The 22435-nt window shown below is 42.8% G+C and overlaps 2 protein-coding genes across 3 annotated transcripts; both read right to left on the bottom strand.

Moving 5' to 3' along the window:
* Positions 1 to 4375: 4375 nt before the first annotated feature.
* e2f2 (E2F transcription factor 2) lies at positions 4376 to 15836 on the bottom strand. 2 transcript variants are annotated; one of them, XM_046413533.1, is made up of 7 exons: positions 14929 to 15836; positions 9047 to 9146; positions 7779 to 7998; positions 7273 to 7434; positions 7035 to 7149; positions 6570 to 6765; positions 4376 to 6204 (listed from the first exon to the last, which is right to left on the bottom strand). In XM_046413533.1, exons 1-7 carry the CDS (start codon positions 15202 to 15204, stop codon positions 5948 to 5950), a joined length of 1326 nt encoding a protein of 441 aa, XP_046269489.1. In that variant the 5' UTR covers positions 15205 to 15836; the 3' UTR covers positions 4376 to 5947. The 2 variants fall into 2 exon arrangements, with proteins under 2 accessions (XP_046269489.1, XP_046269487.1); XM_046413531.1 differs by having other exon boundaries at positions 6570 to 6768; positions 14929 to 15827.
* Positions 15837 to 19772: 3936 nt separating this feature from the next.
* id3 (inhibitor of DNA binding 3) lies at positions 19773 to 21799 on the bottom strand. Its single transcript, XM_046413597.1, has 3 exons — positions 21367 to 21799; positions 20972 to 21046; positions 19773 to 20573 (listed from the first exon to the last, which is right to left on the bottom strand). Exons 1-2 carry the CDS (start codon positions 21664 to 21666, stop codon positions 20993 to 20995), a joined length of 354 nt encoding a protein of 117 aa, XP_046269553.1. The 5' UTR covers positions 21667 to 21799; the 3' UTR covers positions 19773 to 20573; positions 20972 to 20992.
* Positions 21800 to 22435: the final 636 nt, after the last annotated feature.

Below are 22435 nucleotides of genomic sequence, written 5' to 3'. Positions count from 1 at the left end.
AGAGAGGGAGGGAGGAAGGAAAGGAGAGAGCACGCTCCATCATCACGTGGGAATGTTTGCGCTCTCTGGCACATCGCGGAGAGAGAACAGAGTGTGTGTGTGTGTGTGTGTCCTTGCCCTCGTCTCTTTCCATTCTTACTTCTCATTTCTATGCAAAATCCGGAGGGTCTGCAATGTGGTCGCCATGGATATGCAGAAAGCCTCATTCACGGGCTAAACTGAAGGAGAGGAATTTCAATGGCTCCGGGGATGGTTATGAGAGAGGGCTTTGCAGTGAGGCTGAAGTGTTGCTGAATAGTGTTATAACTCAAAGCTCAGTGATGTGATACGTATTTTATCTTAAAACTTTTGGACTTTTGCACAAATCACATAGCTACAGTACTTGGTCATATTTATCACATCTCAAGAGAGGGTTTTTCAGCTGGGAAACTAACCTTTCATCGGGAGTTTGGAGGTGTTCGCCTCTTTGGGTCTTTGCATCTTGATCCTCCTGACAGCAGGCTCCAAAGTTTCTTCTTTCTCTTCCTTTTTATCTCATAAAAGGACATTTTTCAAAGGAGGGGGGGGGGGTGTCTGAAGTCACTAGTCCCTGCTGACCTTCCCCTGAAGTGATCTTACAAAGTGAACAAAAAGGAAAGAGTGCATCAGAGAGGTGGGAAAAAAAACTACAAGAGTTGTGTATAGAACATAACTCCTGCATACCTGCCATTGTCACACCTGTCAACACAAAGACAAGAGGTGTATCATTGAACTTTGCCTTAGGCAGAGCAGTGATAAAATACACTATGAAGTGCAGATGAGTGATTTTAGAAGGCCATATTCAATACAGTGGCTCCATTTGGTTTTACCACAAAACCACATATTTGCCCACATTAGTTGTATAAAGGGAGAATTAGTCTCAGCTCTATATGAAACTTGGGATTATTTTAACCATATTTATTTAAGGAAAAACTGGACTCACTTTATGGTAAAGGGGTTTTATATATTCTCTTCTACTTATTGCTGCCGCTCAGTAAATGGTGCTGAATGGATGTTGTGTCTTGACTGTGTGCACTCACAGTAGGTGCTGTGTTTATATTCACAGAGACAGACAAACTTATTACTGTGTTGCAAGTCTCTGCGCTTTGCACATAACCGAGACACACCAAAATGCACATGCGCGGCATCTCTTATCTGTGTTGTGTTGTACTTGGACACACATACACACGCACATATGCAGCCTTTAAACCGAATGCTTATGGGAGTGGTTATCAAATATGTTTCTCTGGAAGGACAAACAGAAAGCTCACTGGAAAACCAAACAAATGCCTCAGTTATTTTTTTCCATGCAAGTTAAGAAAATACACCGTGCAATATGTGGACTAAAGACTCCAGAGGAAAAGTTGGAAATCTCTTTCTAGAACCTATTATTCATTAAGAAAAAAAACCCCACTCTTGTAAGGAAGTGAGGACACACGGCAAATTCCAACAACACGGAGCCATAGAAATAGCTTTGCTGACCCAGTTTACCAGGCCCTCATGCTTTCATTGTTGCAGTTGCGGGCCTGTTTGCATGTGTGAGAGAACATCATTGCAGGAAAGATGTACAGATGGATATAAACAGTTTGTGAGGATACACGTAGGTGTCTATTGTTATATTTGCAACAAATATGCGTCTGCATACCCATTTTACGTGCATTCAGTTTTTGCCCCGCATGTTTGGGCTGATGTAATGCAGAGGCTTGCTGTCTCCCAACAATACCCTCCTTCAGTTTCTTTTGCGGCCCCCTTGTAAAGAAGCAGAGCCTTTGTGTGTCTGCCAGCCTTCCAGCCTGGGTCTTATTGTAAAACTGAGCAAACCGGTCTGCTTAGGCGATGCACTAACGCATGGTGGAGAACACAATTCCAAGAAAAGGGAGGGAGGGGAAAGAAGAAATGAGGAATCGACAGAGGGAAATAGTTTTGGAAAGTGGTAGGGAGTGAGAGAAGGGGAGGAAGGCAAGTGACGATGGATGGATTAGAGAATCTTCACTGACTGAGGATACGAACTGACTCGCTCACTCAATGTTTTCCCTTGTTGTCTCCACCCTTTTCCTTCCGAAACACCACAAACCTATTCATTGTCACATACTCTCTCCCGCTTACACCCAATTTCACAATACAAAGTCGCCCCACAGTCTTTGAGCGGAGCAACTTTGACTGTGAGGAAACGAGGAACACCAAATGCAGCCTCTCTCTTTCTCTGTGACGCACACACACGGCTCTGAGGTCGTAGTGACATCTTCCAGTAAAGATTACAGCTGCCAGGATTTCCTTGCTGCTTCCCAGCACTCCAATGAAGTGCTAGCACAAGGTCCTCCAATCCCCCCCCTTAAAAATCTCCCTCTCCCTCTCTGCTCTGCTTGTTGACTCAGCTCCACTAGTCCTGCTATCAATTTACTACCCCTGTCAAGGCAGGAGGCCCTGCCTTACCGTAAAATACCCCCTCTTCTGGTCGACACGGATGACTGAAAAGGGGAGGACTGGAGAGAGTAAGAGAACGAGAGGAGGGTGGAGGGTGGGATTTGATTTACTGTTTAACACAGGTCTTCAGTTTCCCACTGGAATAAGCATATGAAGTGTCTTGAACAGGGCAGGGCCCCTTCTGACAACAATCTGCCTCAACAACCTGCACAACTGCTCTAAGAATAAGCAAAAAGAGCCGCGGCATTTGGTAACACATCATCCCTGACTAATCCCTGTGCAGTATCCGTCTCACTCCGGTGTTACACATTTTCTCCTTGGCATGAATTGTCAGCTGGCGAAACATACATGATGTACCTGTCAACCCCACCCTCAGACAGCCACCTTCTCCGACATGCCTGTCATCACAGTGGGCATGGCAACAAGAACATTTCCAGACAGCAAGCAGGTAATCAAACTTGTTTTTGATTCATGATCAGCTGCAAGTGCAGCGTTATGTAAAATTCACAATGTCACAGTGTCACTCTGTTGGCCAACTTCTACTTATCCGATTCATATCCTTTAAACGGAAGATTAAATCTGTTTTTATACCTCTCTGGAAAGACAGATCTGCACCAAATCAGTGTGTTTCATGTAAACACAATCTGTTCAGACATCTATAGCTACTCTCTCACCCAGAGTCAGGCTTTTAGTAGCTCTAAATAAGATTGTGTGTGGCCTTAAACACACACAAAACATAGTCTCTAAATTGCTCCCAGCTTTAAAGAAAATAACACTCCCATTATGTGTCCCTTCACAAAGACATGCAGTGTTTTGGTTGCAGGTTGGTGCTGTGCATTGATGAGCTGCCACTCATGCCATTCCAGCACATAAAAAAAAAAAGTTTTTTGCAGTTTCTGGCAATTAAAGCAAAAATATTTACTTCAATCTGTCATCACAGCGATTGGTGTCAAGGTGTGATGCAACAATACTGAGGTGGGCAGCTGTTTATACAGCGATGTAAACCGCAGAGTCAGAGGCTATGAATGTGTATGTGGTTTCTGTTGTTTCAGTTTATGACCCCTCATTAAACACATGAGCTGTTGTGCACGTCTGTTAATGGACACTTAGCGCTAATAGACACCTGATGTCGGCTCAGAAGCAGATACGAGAGTTTACCGAAAACTGCTGCAGCTGACGAACTGCATGAAGACTTTGTTTGCGAGGACTAAAATTTATTTGCACAAGTTCAACTGCGCTGCAATAAAATTCCACAGGAACCACTGGGGCAGTTTACTTTATTTCTTTTTTAGCATTTGGTCAGAAAGTTATTTCCAAAGAGTCAGTGAGCATTGCGCCTTCCTCATTGCATGTAGTTCAAGTGACAGATGGCTGAATGAAATATTTAACAAAAACTTTCATCTTCTGCAAATTCATTAGTAAATTTGTGGTGTATTTTCTTTCAAATGTCTTTCCCCCACAGACTACCCCTAAAGCCCAGTGACCCACTGAACTTTGACCTCCTGCCTGTCCACACTCTCTTCCCTTTTGTGAACGTGTTTCCACAGCAACCAGCTGACGAGGAATGATGGGTGCTTTTTGTCTACCTGTCGAGTTGTGTTTATAGCTCATTCAGAATCATCGTCACTCTTCATGTCAACTATTCTCTCTCCTCAGAGGGATGTCACTTCTTATTAGGTCAGTATCCTCAGCGGGCTTTATCCTCTTTGGTTTTGAACAGAAAATACATTTTGAGTTCACTCTGAATGTTTCTTGTATAGAAACAAATACCCTTGCATTAGTCCATTTTTCGACTAGAGTCAGGTCACATAAAGGAATGCATTGCAGATCTCTGGAGAAAAGCTGAAATCAATGATTATATTATGTGTGTGAATCTAGAATTTATTTCCTTTGCAGTTTTGTTTGCTGAAAAGAACTAAATTAAAGCACAATCCCAAGGGTAAAACATGGCTTCAGTATTTATTTAATCATTTTCAAACAGGCCACACAATATTACAAAATATTAAGTGCTGCACGTCATACAAAAACAATTGTGCCTTCTGTAAAAAAGAGCAGTTCCAATTTTTTTAAAAAATTTCAAGAAAAAAAATAGGCATAAATACAAAAATTATGTACAAATACCAAAAAAATAATGCTCTTTAAAAAAAAAAAAAAAACTACAAATTCTGAATTCACATTCTCTAATCTACATTGTAAAACCTCACACACTTACGCACCACGACACCCATTTCCCAAGCTGTCAAATACACACACAAAAACACACCTTTTTCAAGTTTTGTTAGGACAGGACAGTTAGCTTATCTCTGCAACGAAGAGGGAAAGCCAAAAACACATCAGCGTGAAACTCAAATTTACCAAATGTCTCGAACAATTCGAAATAAACATCGAACAGATAAAAGTCACGGCCGCTCCGCCCTCGGATGGCCCCACGTGGGCTTAAAATCTGAACAGTAAAAATCCTAATTTCTTTCAGTTTCCGTTGGGATTCAACAGACTTCATTCATTTCAGGAGAAGAGAAAAAAGAAATCACTACTCTAATTAAATCTTAATTACATCAGTTAACCCTTTGCAGCACAGATGCTGCATTTAATTTATTTTTTTGGACTATTTCCTCAGAAATACAATAGTAGTTTTAGACTACTAAATGAAAATAAATCTTCTATTAAAATCAGCAAACTCTATAGAGGAGCACCTGGATTTGAAATAAAGCTGCCAAACCAACAAGAGTGAGTGTGACTCTCTTGCTTGGAGATTGTATATGTTTACAATCATTAACTCTGTGTCTGACAGTATCGGCTGTCCGAGGTTACGTTCCATATTTGGCACATGATGCGGCACCAAACAGGTACAAGGCCTGACATAAAGCTTAAGGCAGTTCCTGATCGGACAGGAGTAACATGAAAACCTTCAAAAATAGGTTTCATGTGATGCAGTAAGCTGCAGATGCTTGTGGATCTACAAGGATTGATTATTCACAGCTTTGTTTGGTCAGCTCACCCTCGCCCAGTGATTGGCTCCCATAAAGCTGCATGGCAGTTAAAGCTGACATAATACAAGGCTGCCCCCTACGGGCCAAGAGTGGAACAAACACTTAGACTTTGGAAACAAAAAATTCCTGAGTTTGCAAACTGTAAACACTGCCTGATACTCAGATGCATCAGATTTTGTTGCTGGTGATGTGGAAATAACTTCTGCTTTTTTAATGAGTTTATATATTATTATTTTTGTAGCGCCATCTGAAAACGTGACTGAAAATCTAAGACAATCCTTGCTTCTCAAACAGTGTTTCCTAATGGTCAGCATCACCTGACTTTCCAGTCACATCCTTTTTCACAATCATATGTACAAATGATTTTTACTGTATTAAACAAAGAAGATAACTACTCCTTTGGAATCACTGACATTGAAACAGAAATGCTGAAAAACAAAGAGCAATGGCTTCATAGTGTAATATTTCCTACCTTGAGAAGGCATTCAGTTAAATACCCCCCCTCAATCTGTACCTCAGCTCGACAACAGATCTCCAAGATCATATGTATCAAAGAAATCTGACACCCCCTCGCCATCCTCCAGGCTCCAGAGGTAATCGTCGTGGTCCAAAGGTGGAGAGAAACTGACAAAGGGGGTGCTGGGATCTGGGGTGAAGGAGGATGAAGGAAGCTGGTCCTCGGTGATCTGGAGCAGGCTAGGGGGCAAACCCAGCAGACCCTCGACGTCCAGCAGAGACGTACCGGAAGCTGAAGCAGATGTAGACATGTTGGCTGTGTTTGAGAGAAGGGGAAAGTAGCGAAGAGGTGGGAGTTTTAATTAGTGGGTTGAGCGGACAAAAACCCTTGAGTAAACCTGGGTTTACCCCTTGTGTTGCTACAATGCTGAATTATGCTTTATCGCTACCCACTTGTATTCCTTTTAATTCAAATATTTAATCATTAAGTGTATATTAGTTACAGTAGCTTCCAGTCTTCAAGTTAAGCTAGGCTAATTGGCTCCCAGCTCTGACTCATACTAAAATAAACTATCCCTTTAAAGCCTGCACGTGGCTAATAAACCAGCTATCTACAAGTGTGAAAATAAAGTCTCATAATCCCATCGCACTGTAAATGACCCTACAGAAGGACTGGCTCACATTCAGCGGGCTCCTCTTTGACGTTGTAGCTTGTCTGCACCACTGTGGTTGTAGGTGGAGGGCAGAGGGGTGGAGGGAACTCTTTTTTAGGGGTGGCAGCACTTTTCACTGGGCTGGCATCTTCAAGGCCCTCCTCTGGACACAGGTAGACTTCAATGGGGCCATTCTTACTCTTTAAATAGATCTGTAATGACCCCTGCTGCAATGAGAAGAGGATGGAGAAGAAGATATTAGCCGTGTAGATATAACATATTATTTTAATTGCATGTATTCCATTTGACTTTTTGAGAGCTTTTACCAACAGCTAAATCAATTGTCCATAATCTGAAACTCACCAAACAAATTTGTCTTAACGTTTAGCAAGACTGTGACCCTTCTGCCAGCAGTATCAACACATGATGACAATTGGGATGATGACATGGGAGTGTGGCAGCAGAGAAAAGATTCAAACATATACTCTCTTACCCCCGCCGTGTCTGGCACCTCCAGTTTGGTGTCAGCAGGGGCCTTGACAGCAATGACAGTCTGGTCTCGGAGACTACTGATGGAGCGGATGTCCTGATACGTCACATAGCCCAACGTACAGTGTGGGGTCAAGGGTCAGAACGGCAGCAGAAATGAAGTGGACATTTGCATGCATAACCAGACTCTGAGACCCCAGCGGAGAAGCGCGTAGATACAAACAGCTACATGTTAAGGATATCTCTGATTGTCTTCGTGTTCGGTGAGTTGTTTGAGCTGTGTGGTGCTGAAGTGGATCAGCTCATCCAGAGATTTCTCTACTCTCTCCAGTTCACCAAGCTCCTTCCTGAGGGAGCATGCCTTCTGTCCTCCACCAGCACCACCCTCAAACACATCTCCAACCCTACGAGGAGACACATAAACATAAAAAAGCAGGAACTGATTACATTAAAAATAGCCTGTAGCAGTTACAAGAACCCAAAAACAAAGACACAGTGTAATCAATCTATAGTAAGCCCTCTAGATTCAAGATTCAACATTCAACATTCAAGAACCACTCTAATGTGGTTCACCAGAGGTTCAATAAAACTGGTGCAATACCAACTGCCAACCACTAGGGGGCAGGTCAGCTAAGCGCAAGCAGAAATAAATACAGTGAATTGTAGTCACATCCACATATTGTGATGCAAAGACAACAGCTTATCAATAAACATACACATACTGTCTATCATCTGTAGTGGTACTCACAGCCACTGGATGTTGTTCTTGGACTTCTTTCGGATGAGCTGGACTCCCTCCAGGACGTTGGTGATGTCATAGATGCGTCTTTTCTGGACCTCCAGAACCTCTGTGGCCCAGTTCAGGTCAAGAACTCCATCAGGAGACTCGGCGATCAGGCCCACAAACTTCTTGGTCAGCAGGCCGAGGGAGGTGTCGTATCGTGTGCGCTCACCCGGAGACTTTGGAGCTGAGAACGAAGATGCAGACAAAGACAAACGAGAGCAAAACAGTTAAGCGGCACAGCTATGCTGATATTTAAGAGAAGCAATCCCGAAATAAGTCACAAACAATGCTGTCACTGCACTTCAATAGATTTTAAAAGATTCACATCTCTTTCTCAACCACATTTCCACACAAAAATTTAAATGAAGTAATTTCAGTCATTCATTCAGTGGACCTGCTGAAAGTGCACAGAACTGACTCATGTTCTTGTTAAATTAGTCATTCGGGTTGTTGTCGGTAGCGTAGCATGAAAACAAACTATTATATGAATGTGCCAATTACACATTCATTAACTGTGACTGAATGTGAGTGGCGTTGCGTCCTGTGTTTGTCAACATTTACACTGATTGTAAACAAGTTTCACACCACAGATTTCACCTCAAAGTGAGAGGTCTTGTTATCCTAAAGCACTCGTATTTGTAAGTGTTGAACATGGTGTTTTAACAATGAATTCAAACACCATGCACATAACAAACTGGTACTACTGACTCCCACATGTTATTATTTGTGCCCAACCCATTTTTATCTGTTATCAGTCTGATAACATGTCTAACTTTTGCTTAGTTAGTTGGCTACTGTGCTGCTCTCCTCCTGGAGTGGTCAAAAGAGCTGGGCCTCCTCCATCTTTTCACAGACAGACGCTCCCACACACACACACACACACACACACACAAAACTGCTCCACCCACATACCATCCAACACCCACCCCGTGTTGTTAAGAACTATAATTAAGCAACATCCTGAGACTCATCTCATCGTACTTACAGTATTTTATGGGGTTTTTTTATCTTTCTCTTCTTATAATTAACCTACATTTAGTATGACTCTGCCATATTGCCCCTTCGTTTTCCGTGCTGTAAAAAAAAAAAACTTTCCTTGATTTGATCAGAAGCACCACAGAGAAGTTATCAGCAGTTACCCACACTAGTACTTGTGCACCTCTAGTATCTACTCACAAGACCCACTGCATTAGACCCAGTCAAGGTAAAAACCTCTGTAGTGGTATACTCACTCCGTGGACTTGGCAATCTGGCTGCGATGCTGCATTTGCCTTTAGGTGTTCGGAACTCTGGCAGGTAAAGAGGGTCCTCCAGATCCAGCTTTCGTTTAGCCTTGAGAGAAAAATTTATGTGCATTAGAAAAGTAGAATATTCCTACAGTGTGACTTTTGAAAACAACCTTTCATCCTTTCTGCTTAGCAAAACCCACTGACTTACATAATGGCAAGTAAAAAGTCTAATCATGAGAATGAAATGTGTAGTGCAAGTCCAGCCCGTCCATGAAACTGTGACATCAATGTGCTAAATGGGGGGGGGGGGTTGTTGAAAAGTGTCGTAAATGTGCCAACAATGCTCAAGTGCAGGAACAAAGCAGCCCCTTGCATTTCAAGAGTGGCTGGTGTGTGTGTGTGTGTGTGTGTGTGTGGAGACGGAAGGGGGGCTGATCAGCCTTAACCCACTGCCTGCAAAATGCAAGGAAATCCCTGGAATCACTCAATGAGCCACTCCTCCCCCTCTCAAGCCTCCCTACATCACCTTTCTTCTAAAACTTAACACACACACACACACACACACACACACACACACACACGATGATTAGTTTACTATAAGTGTGACCGTGTCATTAAGACCAGCAGCTTAAATCACAAGCATATACCCAACCTTTGGACCACAATATAAACCAAATGCAACAGCTACTTTGATCGGTGACCTACATAGGCTCATAATAACAAAAGTGAAAAATCACATGATCCCGGTCTCCGTCACAGGGTTGAAAAATGAACTACTGCACAAAGTGGCGACACACTCATATGGAGAATTCCAGCCTGTTAATTCTTAACTCTGACAAATGTTCAAGACAGATGAGGAAGTTTGCAGGCAGTCTGTAATTATTCTGCTCGACACACAGCGAGTCCACACAAAACACTCTGGTGACTGAGCTAACGAGGCGTGGGATTTCAGCTGCACATCACCGAGGCTGCTGGGTAATTTGTGACATCTGGTTAGGGATCTCTCCTCTTCTTTCTGCTCTCATATGTCTCACAAGCTCACCTTTCCTCCACGTCTCTCTCTCTCTCTCTCTCAATAATAATAATAATAATAATAGGTTTAGGCAACTGGCTTTTTCTGTGATGGGAATAGTGGCGGATTACCACGTGTGGATGTGCCTGCGTGAGTGTGGGGATAATGAAGGCTGCCATTGTCCCACCATGCTTCCTGACATGTCCACCTGTTGACTGGTGACATCTGGAGCGGCACAGCGAGTGTATGCTGCTGGCAGGGCGGATTTTAATCCCTCCAGCATAGAGGCAACCAAACAGAAACTCCACTATGACACAGAAATACACAGGCCAGGTTCTGCTACTCTGAACAAAAATGCAGACCGCATTTATTAAAACCTGTGATTGTAACAGTAGCTGTTAAACACCCAGAGGGGCACAGAGAGGAATCATGATGATAAAGAGCTGGAGTGTCTACAGGCAGTGACAGCTGTAGTTTGAACAGAGCTAAAGCCTGGCTGGTTGTACTCCACTGTCCAATTCATTCAGTTCCAGAATAATGTTGTATTTAACAGAGCAGCCTTCACTTGACTCAAAAGACTCATAACTGCCCCATGACCCAAATGTGCAGATCAATCTGCACCTGTGTCTACATTCTCCATGTTTGCAGGCCCTCCATTTGAAAGTTGCAGACACAGTGACTTTTTTTTTTTTTTAAGAGAAGAACCAACGGTTTCACCCTGCAGCTGTATTGGTTAGGTGGGGGCTTGGGTGCTCCCTTTTGTGCATGAGGGATTTTCCTGTTGAGTCAACCATGTTACGCAAACACCATTTCATCTGGTGGAAAGACAGGCTGTCATAGCTGTTTCACTCAGTGAGAAAACTTCAACGATTTATAGGCAAGCACATGGGCTTGTTACATGAAACGCATCTGAGGACTCACAAAACGCCCTGAGGACTAAATCTGATCATCTGGATCAGTCTCAGACAAAAATGACATTATAGTTATGCACATTTCACTCTGTGTAGTTGCTATGCAACAAAGCACTGTTCAGGCAAAAAACTTTGAGAGGAAAGGGGAAAGGCCTGAGCCAAACGCACTGCTATTCGCACTTTATCTCCACGACTCGCAGTATCACTCTGCTCACGTTTGCCATAACCTCACCCTGCCTGCCTGCCCAGATACACCCAAGCACTGCACGTGGCCTCTTCTGTTTGCTTTACATCCTTTGGCTGATTCCCACCGCTTATGTGGCCGCTGCAGTCACGTGAAAGACTTTCTGCGGCCAGGGCCCTCTTGAAACCAACAGACCTCGTCTGTCAGGCTGCGTCGAGCTCAAATTCCATCTGAGCCAAGGGCAAGTTACAGTATGCCTACAAACATCTACTCCTCCGTACACAAATGCCTCGCTACCACACCCTTGCGTGGTGAAAAGAAAAACAATGCCGGTGAGATCGTCAACATGTCCCTCAAGAGATAGGGGAGGCAGAGTAGAAGGGTGGGTCTGCCCATTTGGGCTGGTGGTGGGGAAGGGGGAGAACAGGTTGCTTTGAAATGTAAAACTCCCCCTGTCGTGCGCTTTATGCTCTAGGGCCAGCGTAAACAAGGTGAATGAGAGAGATTAGAGACAGCGACATTTTGGGTGAGTGCATACAGTTGGTAAAGTGGCCAATGTCACACCAGAGTGTCATCGGTCTACGTCAGGCTCACTGGGAGGAGCTAAAGAAGGACATAGAGATGGGGGGGTTGGGTATTTGCTATTGTAGAGAGTGGCAGAAAGAAGCTGATATCAGTGCTGATGCATTTTTTTGGCAGACTGAGCACATTCCATGAAAATCTGGAAACGTGCGCATGTGACATAAGCAGGGACTAAGTGAGACATTGTTTCACGTACACATTATGCAGATGCACGCAAGTCGGGGCCAAAGGGCCAAAACTGCCACTCGGCTGTAGTAAATATTGCTTGTTGTATCTGAAACAGACCACTTCATTCAGCAGAGCATCGCTGCCGTCATCGAGAGAAAAGGTCTTCTCTGGACTTTGGAGGCAGGCCCGACTCCTGTAACACATTTACATCACCGTCAAGCCGAAAGGAAATAGGAGTGGCACAACACTATCAACAGCCCACACACACCCTAGTTAAAATTCACTTCAAAGTCAATGATAGATCTGCTTTTTACAACAGCTGGCGTGAACAATGAGTAAAGACAAGACCTCTGCGGCTGAAGTCAACTATATTCAGTCAAACATTAACTTTCAGAGGGTGTTCAAAAGCACATGCCCCACGAGTAAACTTTCAATCGCGGGATTCTGATTACTTTATGGTACTTAACTCAGATATCAATGCTGAGCAAAGCATCCTGGCTTTCTTTTTTGAAAAAAAAAAAAAAGCTTAAACAACAGCGGTTATTTTGTTGTTTAAGTTCAAGGAAGTGAGCTGTACATGAAGAGGCAGCACTTCCTGTAAACATAAGACCCATGAGTGTACATGCAGTGAAGCTGCTGTGTCAGCAAACACACGAAGAAGACACCCCCACAACCATAAGTCCCACAAGTCTGGTGATGGACCGAATTCATTCACTTATATCAAATGTAGGTTGCATGTTAGCTGTCCTCAGTCATGACAACACATAAAGCTGCAAGCCAATTGGTCTGCCAACAGGCCCAGAGTCAGCCAGTAATAACAGAATCTCCGCATCTATTACTGTTATGTTTAACTGTTATTGCACACATCACTTAAACTAACACAGCTTCTTCATGTCATTTCTTCTTCAGTCAACAGATTGTGTGAAACCTGAGAATTTATTCTTAGTTTAAGTCCACATCAGTTACAGAAGTGATCCTCTGTGGCTGAAAACAGAAAATGACCTTAATTTGGGTACTCCTCTGTGCATCTAAATCTCCATATTTAAGGAATCTGGAGCCAAATAGCAAACTGTGGTAGAATCTGGGACATGAGCCTAAACGCCTCAATGTGTAACTTAGAAGTTTAGTTTGCCTCAGAGAACATAACAAGCTGCTATAACCTAAGGATTTAAGATAAATGCATTTAAAATAAAACTAAAAAAAGGAAGCTCTGAGGTCATTCAAGAGGTTTTCGGAGTGAGGTAGAAGGAAGGCAAGAAACCAGGCTTGTCTCAGTTTCAGTTAAAGAAAAGGGAATCAAATCAGATTTGTGAGCACAATGTTTCTTTAGTTTTTTTCTAATATGGACAAGAAGTTTCAGCCCATCACATGATCATAGTATTATATACAAGCCGCTTTTTTATTTTTTAGACCCCTCGAATTTAAGGTTTACCTAACTCAGTGAAATGTGCTGAGGAAGTTTCACAGTCGTGGGACTTTGGGACTTTTGAAACTTGCCCCGCAATTTCAAAAGTGTATCACCCTTTTTCCACCTCAAGCGAGATCTCATTTTCGTGGTGACGGCGTGCACGAACGGAGTACTCTGGCTTTTCTTTAAGTCACCTAAAAGCACATGCAACAAATCCAAAGACATTTATGTGTGTATGGCATGACAGAAAGAATGGACAACACCACTGTCAGCGTATTGACTCCTTATCACTGACCTGTCAACATCTTCTGATGATAGCACAGTAGTATACAAAACCCTATCAGCCCACATCCAAGACACTATTAGTCTGGGCCCATTATAGGCAAACTATCTGTCACATGAACTGCTGGGGGGTGGGGGGGGGGACCACACACCTCGAGTCAGCACACAAAATGGAGAATTCCAACATGCGACATGTACAAAGCTAACATTACATACTGGATTGTTATTAAGTTCACTCTGGCATATGATAAGCCAGGTGGTAGACTGTTTCTCACTTTACTTGTATCCTACTAATCCTCTTGAAGGGCCTTATTAGTGAATACAGGCTCCAAGGGCAGGGGGTTAACATGAGATTTGGAGACCTTGCACACCCTCTAACCCCTCACCCATTTAGCCTTACTGCACTTCACTAAATCTATAAGACTGCCAGGCTGAGTGGCAGCAGGCGAGGAGCATCAAACGTGTTGCTGAGTGTGGTCCGATCCCCTTCGATCATAAAGCTTTTCAAATGAGCCTTCAGGAACAGGACACATACTAGCAGGAATACAAGGTACACTGAATTTTTCCTTGTGTAAACTAGACGAGAATAGTGTTTCGGTCCAGAAACACACACGTCAGCTCATGGGAAAGCCCACTGGTTGTTTGGCTGTGACCTCTGACCTTCACACCTCCCCTGCAGTGATATGAACAGGTTAGGTCCAGTATTTCCTCAGTGACAGGTGCAGTTGGAGCAGCTGTCATGCGGGTGTAATCACAATAAAAGCTGTCCAAATACACGTGTTACCAATGACTCGGGAACATTTCTTGCCAAATTAGAGCAGACTTTTAGTGCACAGAATGCTTAATAGAACAGACAGTTTACAGTTTACATTAGCGCTCCCCCACATTGTTTGATTGTCTAAAGGCCATCCCGGCTATCTCCCACTGTGGGGGCCACTCATCCTTTCCTTTTCACAACAGAGGGGCCCCATACACCACCAAACCCCCACCTCACCAAAACCATCAAATACACACACGTACACACACAGCGTCTGGGCTCGTCTGACTACAGCTGGGCTGCGGGGAAAATGTGTCACACAACTTAACATGGCAGGCGTAAGGAAACACACGACCATTCACACACATCCAGCAGGAGCCACAGCGGCTCCTCTGTGGCTTATCACGTCCAAACATATTTGAATGTGCCCCCCCACCAACAACAACAGCAAAAAACCCACTGCTAAACACGCATACCAATGGTAATCAAGAATTATTCCGCCCATGACTGAGTGTTTAGATACATTAAAAGTGTCTATTTGGACCCAGGCTGGTATTCCTACTGTGTGTTCGATTCTTTACCGGCAGTCGACCGGAGGATGATCTGATGGGTTTAGCCTCTGGTCCGTGGGGGGTTGAATACAGGCTGTTGGCTCTTTGTTCGGCCACGGCCGTGTTGCAGATCTGGGTGAAGTAGCCGCTCGGTACCGTGTTCATCAGCGGGCTGGACAGTCCGGTGCTAAAGAACTCGGTCTTCACTCCTCCGGTGGACAAAACCTTCATCTTCTGCTGAGAGCAGGACAGCCCAACTGCTTGCCGACCAGATGCCGGAGAGACGCCTTTAGGCATCCGCATCATTTTCCTGAGTAAACTAAATTTAACCGGATTGGTCAAGCGAATGGAGAAATGTACTGGTCGATAAGCACTCGGTGTTCTGCTCCCTGATGTTAGCTAACTGCTGCTGCTAAAGGCAGTGTATGAAAATATATTTGTAACCCGGCCTAAAATAGCCAGGAGCAACTCATACAGCTGAGATCGGGCTATTAAATGCAAAATGCATGAGTTAAACTAGCAATTCAGCCGCACTTTCTAATAATATTCGTCAGTAAATATAGCAGACACGTCGGTGTTGTTATCCTTTGTCCAGTTGACAAAGTGCAGAGGAAACTTGCCTTACAAGTTATTCAAAAACTGCCGACTAAATAAATAACTGTAATTTCAAACAGCCAGTATACTGAAGTCCAGTACCAGAAGGCTTCCAGGTCTCATTGAGATCGGGTTCTTCCTTGAGATTCACAGCTTATTATGCTTTCCTCTGAAGCAGAATCCGACCCGGTCTGTGCCTCCTATTCGTCCTCTTCGGAGCTCTGCTCTCCATACAAGGGGACAAGAGCTGGGGAAAGAACAGCTTTTTTAGCGCCAAACCTCGTCCCGCGAAATTTAGATCTCCCGCGGTTAGAACTCGCTTCTGATTGGCTCATGGCACGTTCGGCTTGTCATATTTGCATAAAACAGTTGTACGCGAATGGGGCTGCTCTTCTTAAAGGGACAGCAACATGATTTTTGGACATAATGTCCTTTCATTTCCAGGCTAGTGCTGGAGACAATGGCCTCTTATTATTCTTGACGTGAATAAATCCAGTTTATGCAACCAGACATATAATGAGAGATTTGTAACTTTGTTGTTACAACACATTTTTTGTGGTTATTACAGGCCACGATAAGCAACAATTTGACCCATATCTCGCCTCATACAGCACCTTAAGCTTCAGCTTTCTTGCTTCTCCATAAATAAAAAACTCACGTCATATTTGAAAATTTAATTTAAAACTTTATTCTAAATTCTAGTCAAGGATTTTCAAATATGGAAAATTTCAGGAATATCACTGTAAATAAGATGAAGAAATTCATAATTGATGTGATAAAATTAAGTTCGATTTTAACACTTAACTTTTGTTAAAATGTCTGTGATGTTGTAATGGGTCGGGTATAGCCTTAAGTGAAAAAGTGGAACAATCATAACTTTGACACCATTTCTGTTGAAATTAAAGAGAAATGATGTGGACAGTTTTGCACGGAAGCCGTGTTCCACTTGATGGAAATATATTGCAGCCTGGTGCGAAGTGCTACTGGGGATAGTTTGTAGATGATAATTGGATTCATTCAGTACCACTCTTGCTTATTGGCTCAGAGGAGATATTGAAAGAAAACAACCCCTCCCCCACCCACAGCTTCCACACCCAAGCCATATGACATGACCCCCACTGGCCCAAGCAAGACTCCCTAGCAAAGCAAGCCCATTGTCATGTCTCTGTTTGAACTACATTTCAAATGAAATCATGAAATCTAAAAATGTTCTGCATGCAGGGTAATTCTGTTCACTCAAGATAGCACCTAATGACTTTATGGCATATACAACGGGCTGTGCTCATGTCATGATCCACCTGCTGACCATTTGCACTGCTTACCTCACTTACTTGCACTACTTCCACTCTGTTTTACCTCACTATTGTACTACCTCCAGAACCATATGTATTTTACTTATCTTATCTTATTTGATTTTGTTTTTGTTTTATTTTATTTTATTCTATTATTATATGTTGCTCGTTCTTACGTTTTATGTATGCACCAATCACTAAGACAAATCCCTAGTAATGTGAAATCTCTTCACTTACATGGCAGTAAAGACGATTCTGATTCTGATTCTGATTCTCAGGGGAAAAGCTGACACAGTTCCTGCTCAACACACTGGATTAGGTGTGTATTAATTGTCTGTTAGTTGAGAAATTTTTCTTTGTAGATCACAGGATATTTCAACATTTAACAGACGTTAGAGACAAGAATTTCTAACAGAACTGTCATAATAATAAATCATCTCCACCCAGAATGTTTCTTCCTCTTTCAGATGTGAGTCCACAGTCACGGGAGTCCAGATTCTTATTTCCATCCAACTGTGTGATGCCTTTTCATAGCTTAATGTGGTCTGAATTGTAAAATATTAATAAAACATTGGGGTAAATTAATTTTTTCCTCCCCCATTCTGTCTTCTTTAGAGAACTTGGACTGTGTCAGGAACCGAACCTGATACAATACACTAGGTGGCACTCTTAAAATTGACCTGACTGATATCTGTTGACTGTCTGGGGACACAAGACTGTATAAATAAATCAGTGAATTGTTCACATTTTTCCTTTTTTTAATATTATTACCCTGTCACTGAACACTGTTTTCTAAATTAAAAAACTCAACCAAGTTCACATTGCATTTAAACGGTGCAATGTAAATGTAAAGTCATTTTAAGTCATTGTGGCCTGTAGTGTGAAACAGTGTGAAACAGCTCGCACTGGCGACTCACTGCAGGGCGAGACAAACAGAAAAACTGCAGTTGCATCAAGATGCATAAGGTTCACTCATGCCAAAACTTGTCCATCACTGCACTGATTCACAGTTGGTTGTCACGATATACCGACATTGAATATAACAGATGTTTGATGATGTGTAAATAATACATTTATTATGATATTGTGTTAATAATCCAGTGCAGATGTTGGCCTTGGCGATCTTGTGTTTATCAGGTTATCTGGTTGCATTTACACTCTTACTTTAGGATTATTTTTGTGCGCTTTTGCACAGTCCTTAATTGAGTAATGAAAATTGGACATCACAACAGCCCTTCTGTATGTGATTTATTTGATATATGAGTAGTCTGAATTACATTTTGGCTTTGAGTTGTTCATCTGCCCCTCTATGCTCATAATTCTCTGTGCTGTAAAAAAAAACCAAATTGGATTTGTCGCAGGGTCAAAGGGTTGAATCTCTAGGTCAAAACAGCACTTGACCTGCAGAAATGCATTTTGACATCTAAAGTGACAAGTTTATCTTGTTGTTAGAGCACTCACATTCCTCCAATGTCAGGCGGACTCAAGATGTTGCAGTCCTCATCCAACACCCCCATCTTGTGGTGTGCACTGGGACCTGATGCTCAGTATTGCAGCCTCTAGCAGTGCTTCTTGTTTATCTGTAAGCACAAACAGTTCCGGCTGTTATTTTCAAGTTATCAAATTATCCATATTATTCTATCAAAAATGCAAAACTTGCCACTTTTGTTTTTGAGACTGTCTCGGTTATGCTAATATTTAGCCCACTGTTTGTAAATGTCATATACATTGAGAAGTTCTCCCTGCAGGACTAATAAAAGCCTACCTTATCTTATTAAGGTGTTCATGGTGTGCTGTGCTTTCATTTCCATACAAAGTGAGTACATTAATGCCTTAGTGGAAACCAATACCACACCTGATCCAACCAAACTCCTGAAATGACCAACACCCCTTTAACAGCCTATACAATATATATATTCGAATCAGCTTTATTGGCCAAGTATGTGTACACATACAAGTAATTTTACTGCATTTGTTGTTACTTGCTATGTACTTCCACATCAAACACTTTACTGGAAAATAAAAATAGGATCCAACATTACGATGTCAGTGACCCCCGGAGTTCTTGTATTCCGTATCCCGGACAGGTCAGAGATGTTTTGGCAGCACAAGGGGGGTCCTGCAAAAATATTAAGCAGGTGGTTTCGATGTTGTGGCTGATCCGTGTACCCACAACATGTCTGAGGTGTTCCACCACGCTGAAAACATCATCAGTAACCCGTTTCCTCCTCTAGATGGAGTTGTAACTTCATTATTTGCAGTATACCGAAGGCTAGAATTGGGTCAGCTTTCTCTACTACTGATTGTATTGAAGAATGTGATTGTTTTGCTTGCTGTCTCTTTTTAGGCTCACTAGGGCTCTAAATAAGTAATAAAAGCAAAAGTAATAAAACCACAAAACATTTCTTTACTGTTGCTGGTGATCCGGGTGAGACACTGGTAGTACGTGCCTGAAATTCCACAAGGTGGAGTAGTTTGGTCAGCTTTTGAGATCTTTTAGGTATAGCAAGATTAATTTCCCAAACTCCCCAGGTATCATAAGACAGTTATATTCTTTCTATAGGCCTTACCAGGATGATTCCTACTACAGTACGACCTTCCAAAGGCCAAGGCAACGTGTTCATACACATTCTGACCTGTTGTCACCAACACTGATCTGACAATCATGGCTTTCAATATTTGTGAATGGTCTATATGTTGGTTTATGATCACGTAACATCCTTTCACATTCTTTACTATTTAGGAAGTTCAACTGCTTTAAACTTGCGGCAACTCATTCTTTGGAAAATTAGAAAGTCTCACAGGAAACTCCCTTCGTTTGATTTCCAACCACCCAACCTCAAGATTCATCTGAAAACATCCTGTTGTATCAGCATTTCATTGTCATCTAAAGCCAGAAAGTCACGTCAGCCTCATGCTTAACTTTTGAATAACATAAGATCAAATGCATTCACAAGATCAAGCATTCCATAAAGGATTCCAAACTGTTTCACATCTTCTTTTTATTTCTTTACATAAGAACATACATACAAAGCACACTTTATAATAAAGAGTTTATGAAACTCACAGCACATTGTCTGTAGAAATAACACAATCCCTACAAACATTTAGAATTAACTCTAGTATAGAGTTCTGAATATCCCTACGAAAACCCAAACTCCCATTCAGAAAAAAAACCCACCAACGTCCAAACCGACTCACGCCTTACATACCCACAGCAGATATGTACACATTCTTATGAAGCTGTAACAGTCTCCAGATCATCAGAAATCAGATTAGGGTGCGGAGGATAATTAAGTGAGATGATGTGAGAATTGGTGTAGGAAGGTTTCAGGTTGGGTGTGGAGTTTAACCCAAAAAAAAAAAAGATTTAAAAAAAAAAAAAAAAAAACTGTTTGGAATGCAACACACAAAAAGAAAAATAGAATAAAAGTACCAATATTTCTACTACTTCTACCTACAGGGTAGACCCCAGTTTCTTTTCCAAGGAGGGCACCTAAAGCCAGTCACTCTCAGCCTCCAATCCCAGCTTCTGCTTTGGTGTGTTGATTTGTCTGTCCAGGGGCCAGAAGAATGAGTCTCTGTGTTCTTGCTCATGCACTACTGTTGATCCCCACTCATCTAGGAAATGGTCCACATTTTTTTTTAAACTTGTCTTTTCTTTCTTTCAACCCTCCACCTCCCTCCTCCTCCTCCTTCTTCTTCTTCTCTTCCAAATACCTATCCCACCCTTTCTGCCCCTCTTGTCCTCTTGCCCGGAGTGAAGTGGAGACATGTGTTTCCCTGCACCTGCATGGAGAGAAAGGAAGAAAAGTGAAGTCAGATCTCTCCCTCTCACCCTCCCTCCCTTCCCTCCCTGCAGAGGAGAGCAGACAGACTGGCGCCTAGCATGGAACTTTCATTAACCCCAGGCAGATAGCAATGAATCCGCTACACACTGGCTGGCCTGTCTAATTGGCAACCATGCTGAATGTGGAGGGTAAAGACACTTTCATCTCTCTGCACATCAATGCCAACGCTATTCTCCCTGCTTTTATTTTGAAATTATTTGATTTTTAAAGTCAAAATAAGACAGTGCTGTAATTCTAAGAGAGTTGCCCCCAAGACAAGTAGTTTCTCGACACATACACCTTGTGATCTTATTATTTTGGAAAGATATGGCTTATTTTTAAATGATAAATACATACCATATTGTGTCAGAGTCATCCTTAATGGCACAACCGTCTTTCTTCTTTGGAGAAATTGCGAGTAAGGTCCGCAGTCTGAATGGAGAGCAGAAAGAAGCCGAGTTAGACGCCGACTCCTGCTCTAACTGCTTATAACTCCTCACAACATCACACATCGGAGAACATCACATGCTAACACCATCGCAGCGCATGCAAGCGGGGATGCGGGGATATCGTGTTACGGCGCACGAATCTCAAGTGGGACAAACTTTGCAAAATCCGCAGACAGAACTGTTAACTAACATTTCACTTTTTCGTCGTCACTACAGACAGATCTGTGGCCACTGCTGTCAGGGTGATGTTGAAGGACAAGCATCCACCCTGCGTGCCCGCATCTTTCTCTCCCCACCCCTCACCTTTATTGACAAAACCATCTCCGGCTCGGCGGTGTCCTCCGCCTCCAACGCGATCTGCAGGTCGAAGATGTAGTCGATAACGTGTTGAAGGATCTCCACCTGGCTGACGGACTCGTTTTGCGGGATGCTCGGCACCAGCTCCTTCAGCTTGGAGTAGCAGTCGTTCATGTCGCACAGGGCGCTCACCGGCTCCTCCAGGCACGAGTGTTTATTCCGGTTTATGGCGAGACTCTGCTCCGAAATGCAGCACACGGCCTTGTAGCAGCTCCTCACCGAGCGGACGGGACTGATGGCTTTCATGGTGAAAACAGACGCGAAACAATAGCAACAAGGCTCGGATCGATCTTTAACTACAAGTTTGTGATGGGTTTCCTCTACTCGAGATCTCGCTAACAGTGTCCTGATAAGCTCCAGTGCTCTGACAGCGACCTACAGTTAGCTTTTTATACGCCACACGCCCGCTGACGCCGCCTTTCTCGCACCGTGTTCTGATTGGCCAGTGTACGGAGCAAGCCTGTTCTCATTGGCTGACATCACCTTGTGGTACGGGTGGGAAAGAATGAGGAAATTGGGCTGAGGAGCCTAGAGGGGATTGTCAATCAATTAGTTACCTCTTTCAGGTGTTGATTTTATTTTGAAATGGGTAACAACTGTTCTCAAACTATGGCACAAAACCAGGAAGATTTTCTGTTTTCTCACCTCAGCTTAACTCCTCAGGAGTATTTACAAAAAAAATAGTTTTAGATTAGTATAGATAGTATAGATGTTTGCCTCACATTTGCTTTTATAAACAGCTTCAGTTTCGAACAATATCAACAATAAAAAGGCTTCCCCAAAAGATATTGTGATGTTACAAGTGAGATCGTTATGACCTTTTCTCTTGATTACTGTAAATCTTTCACGAGGTTTCACAGCTTGTTGGACTGTGTCAAGACCTCGGAAACACTTAACATTTCCCCCAAAAAGACAGAGATAAATACATATACAGAAACAGATGGGCTATGTAGATACTGTGTAGACAGGTAGATATTAAGGAGACCTGCTTATATGCTTATCATTTGACACATTA

This window comes from Scatophagus argus, chromosome 15 (assembly GCF_020382885.2).
Source record: "Scatophagus argus isolate fScaArg1 chromosome 15, fScaArg1.pri, whole genome shotgun sequence".
Taxonomy (NCBI): Eukaryota; Metazoa; Chordata; class Actinopteri; family Scatophagidae; genus Scatophagus; species Scatophagus argus.
This window is presented reverse-complemented; position numbering and strand designations above follow the sequence as displayed.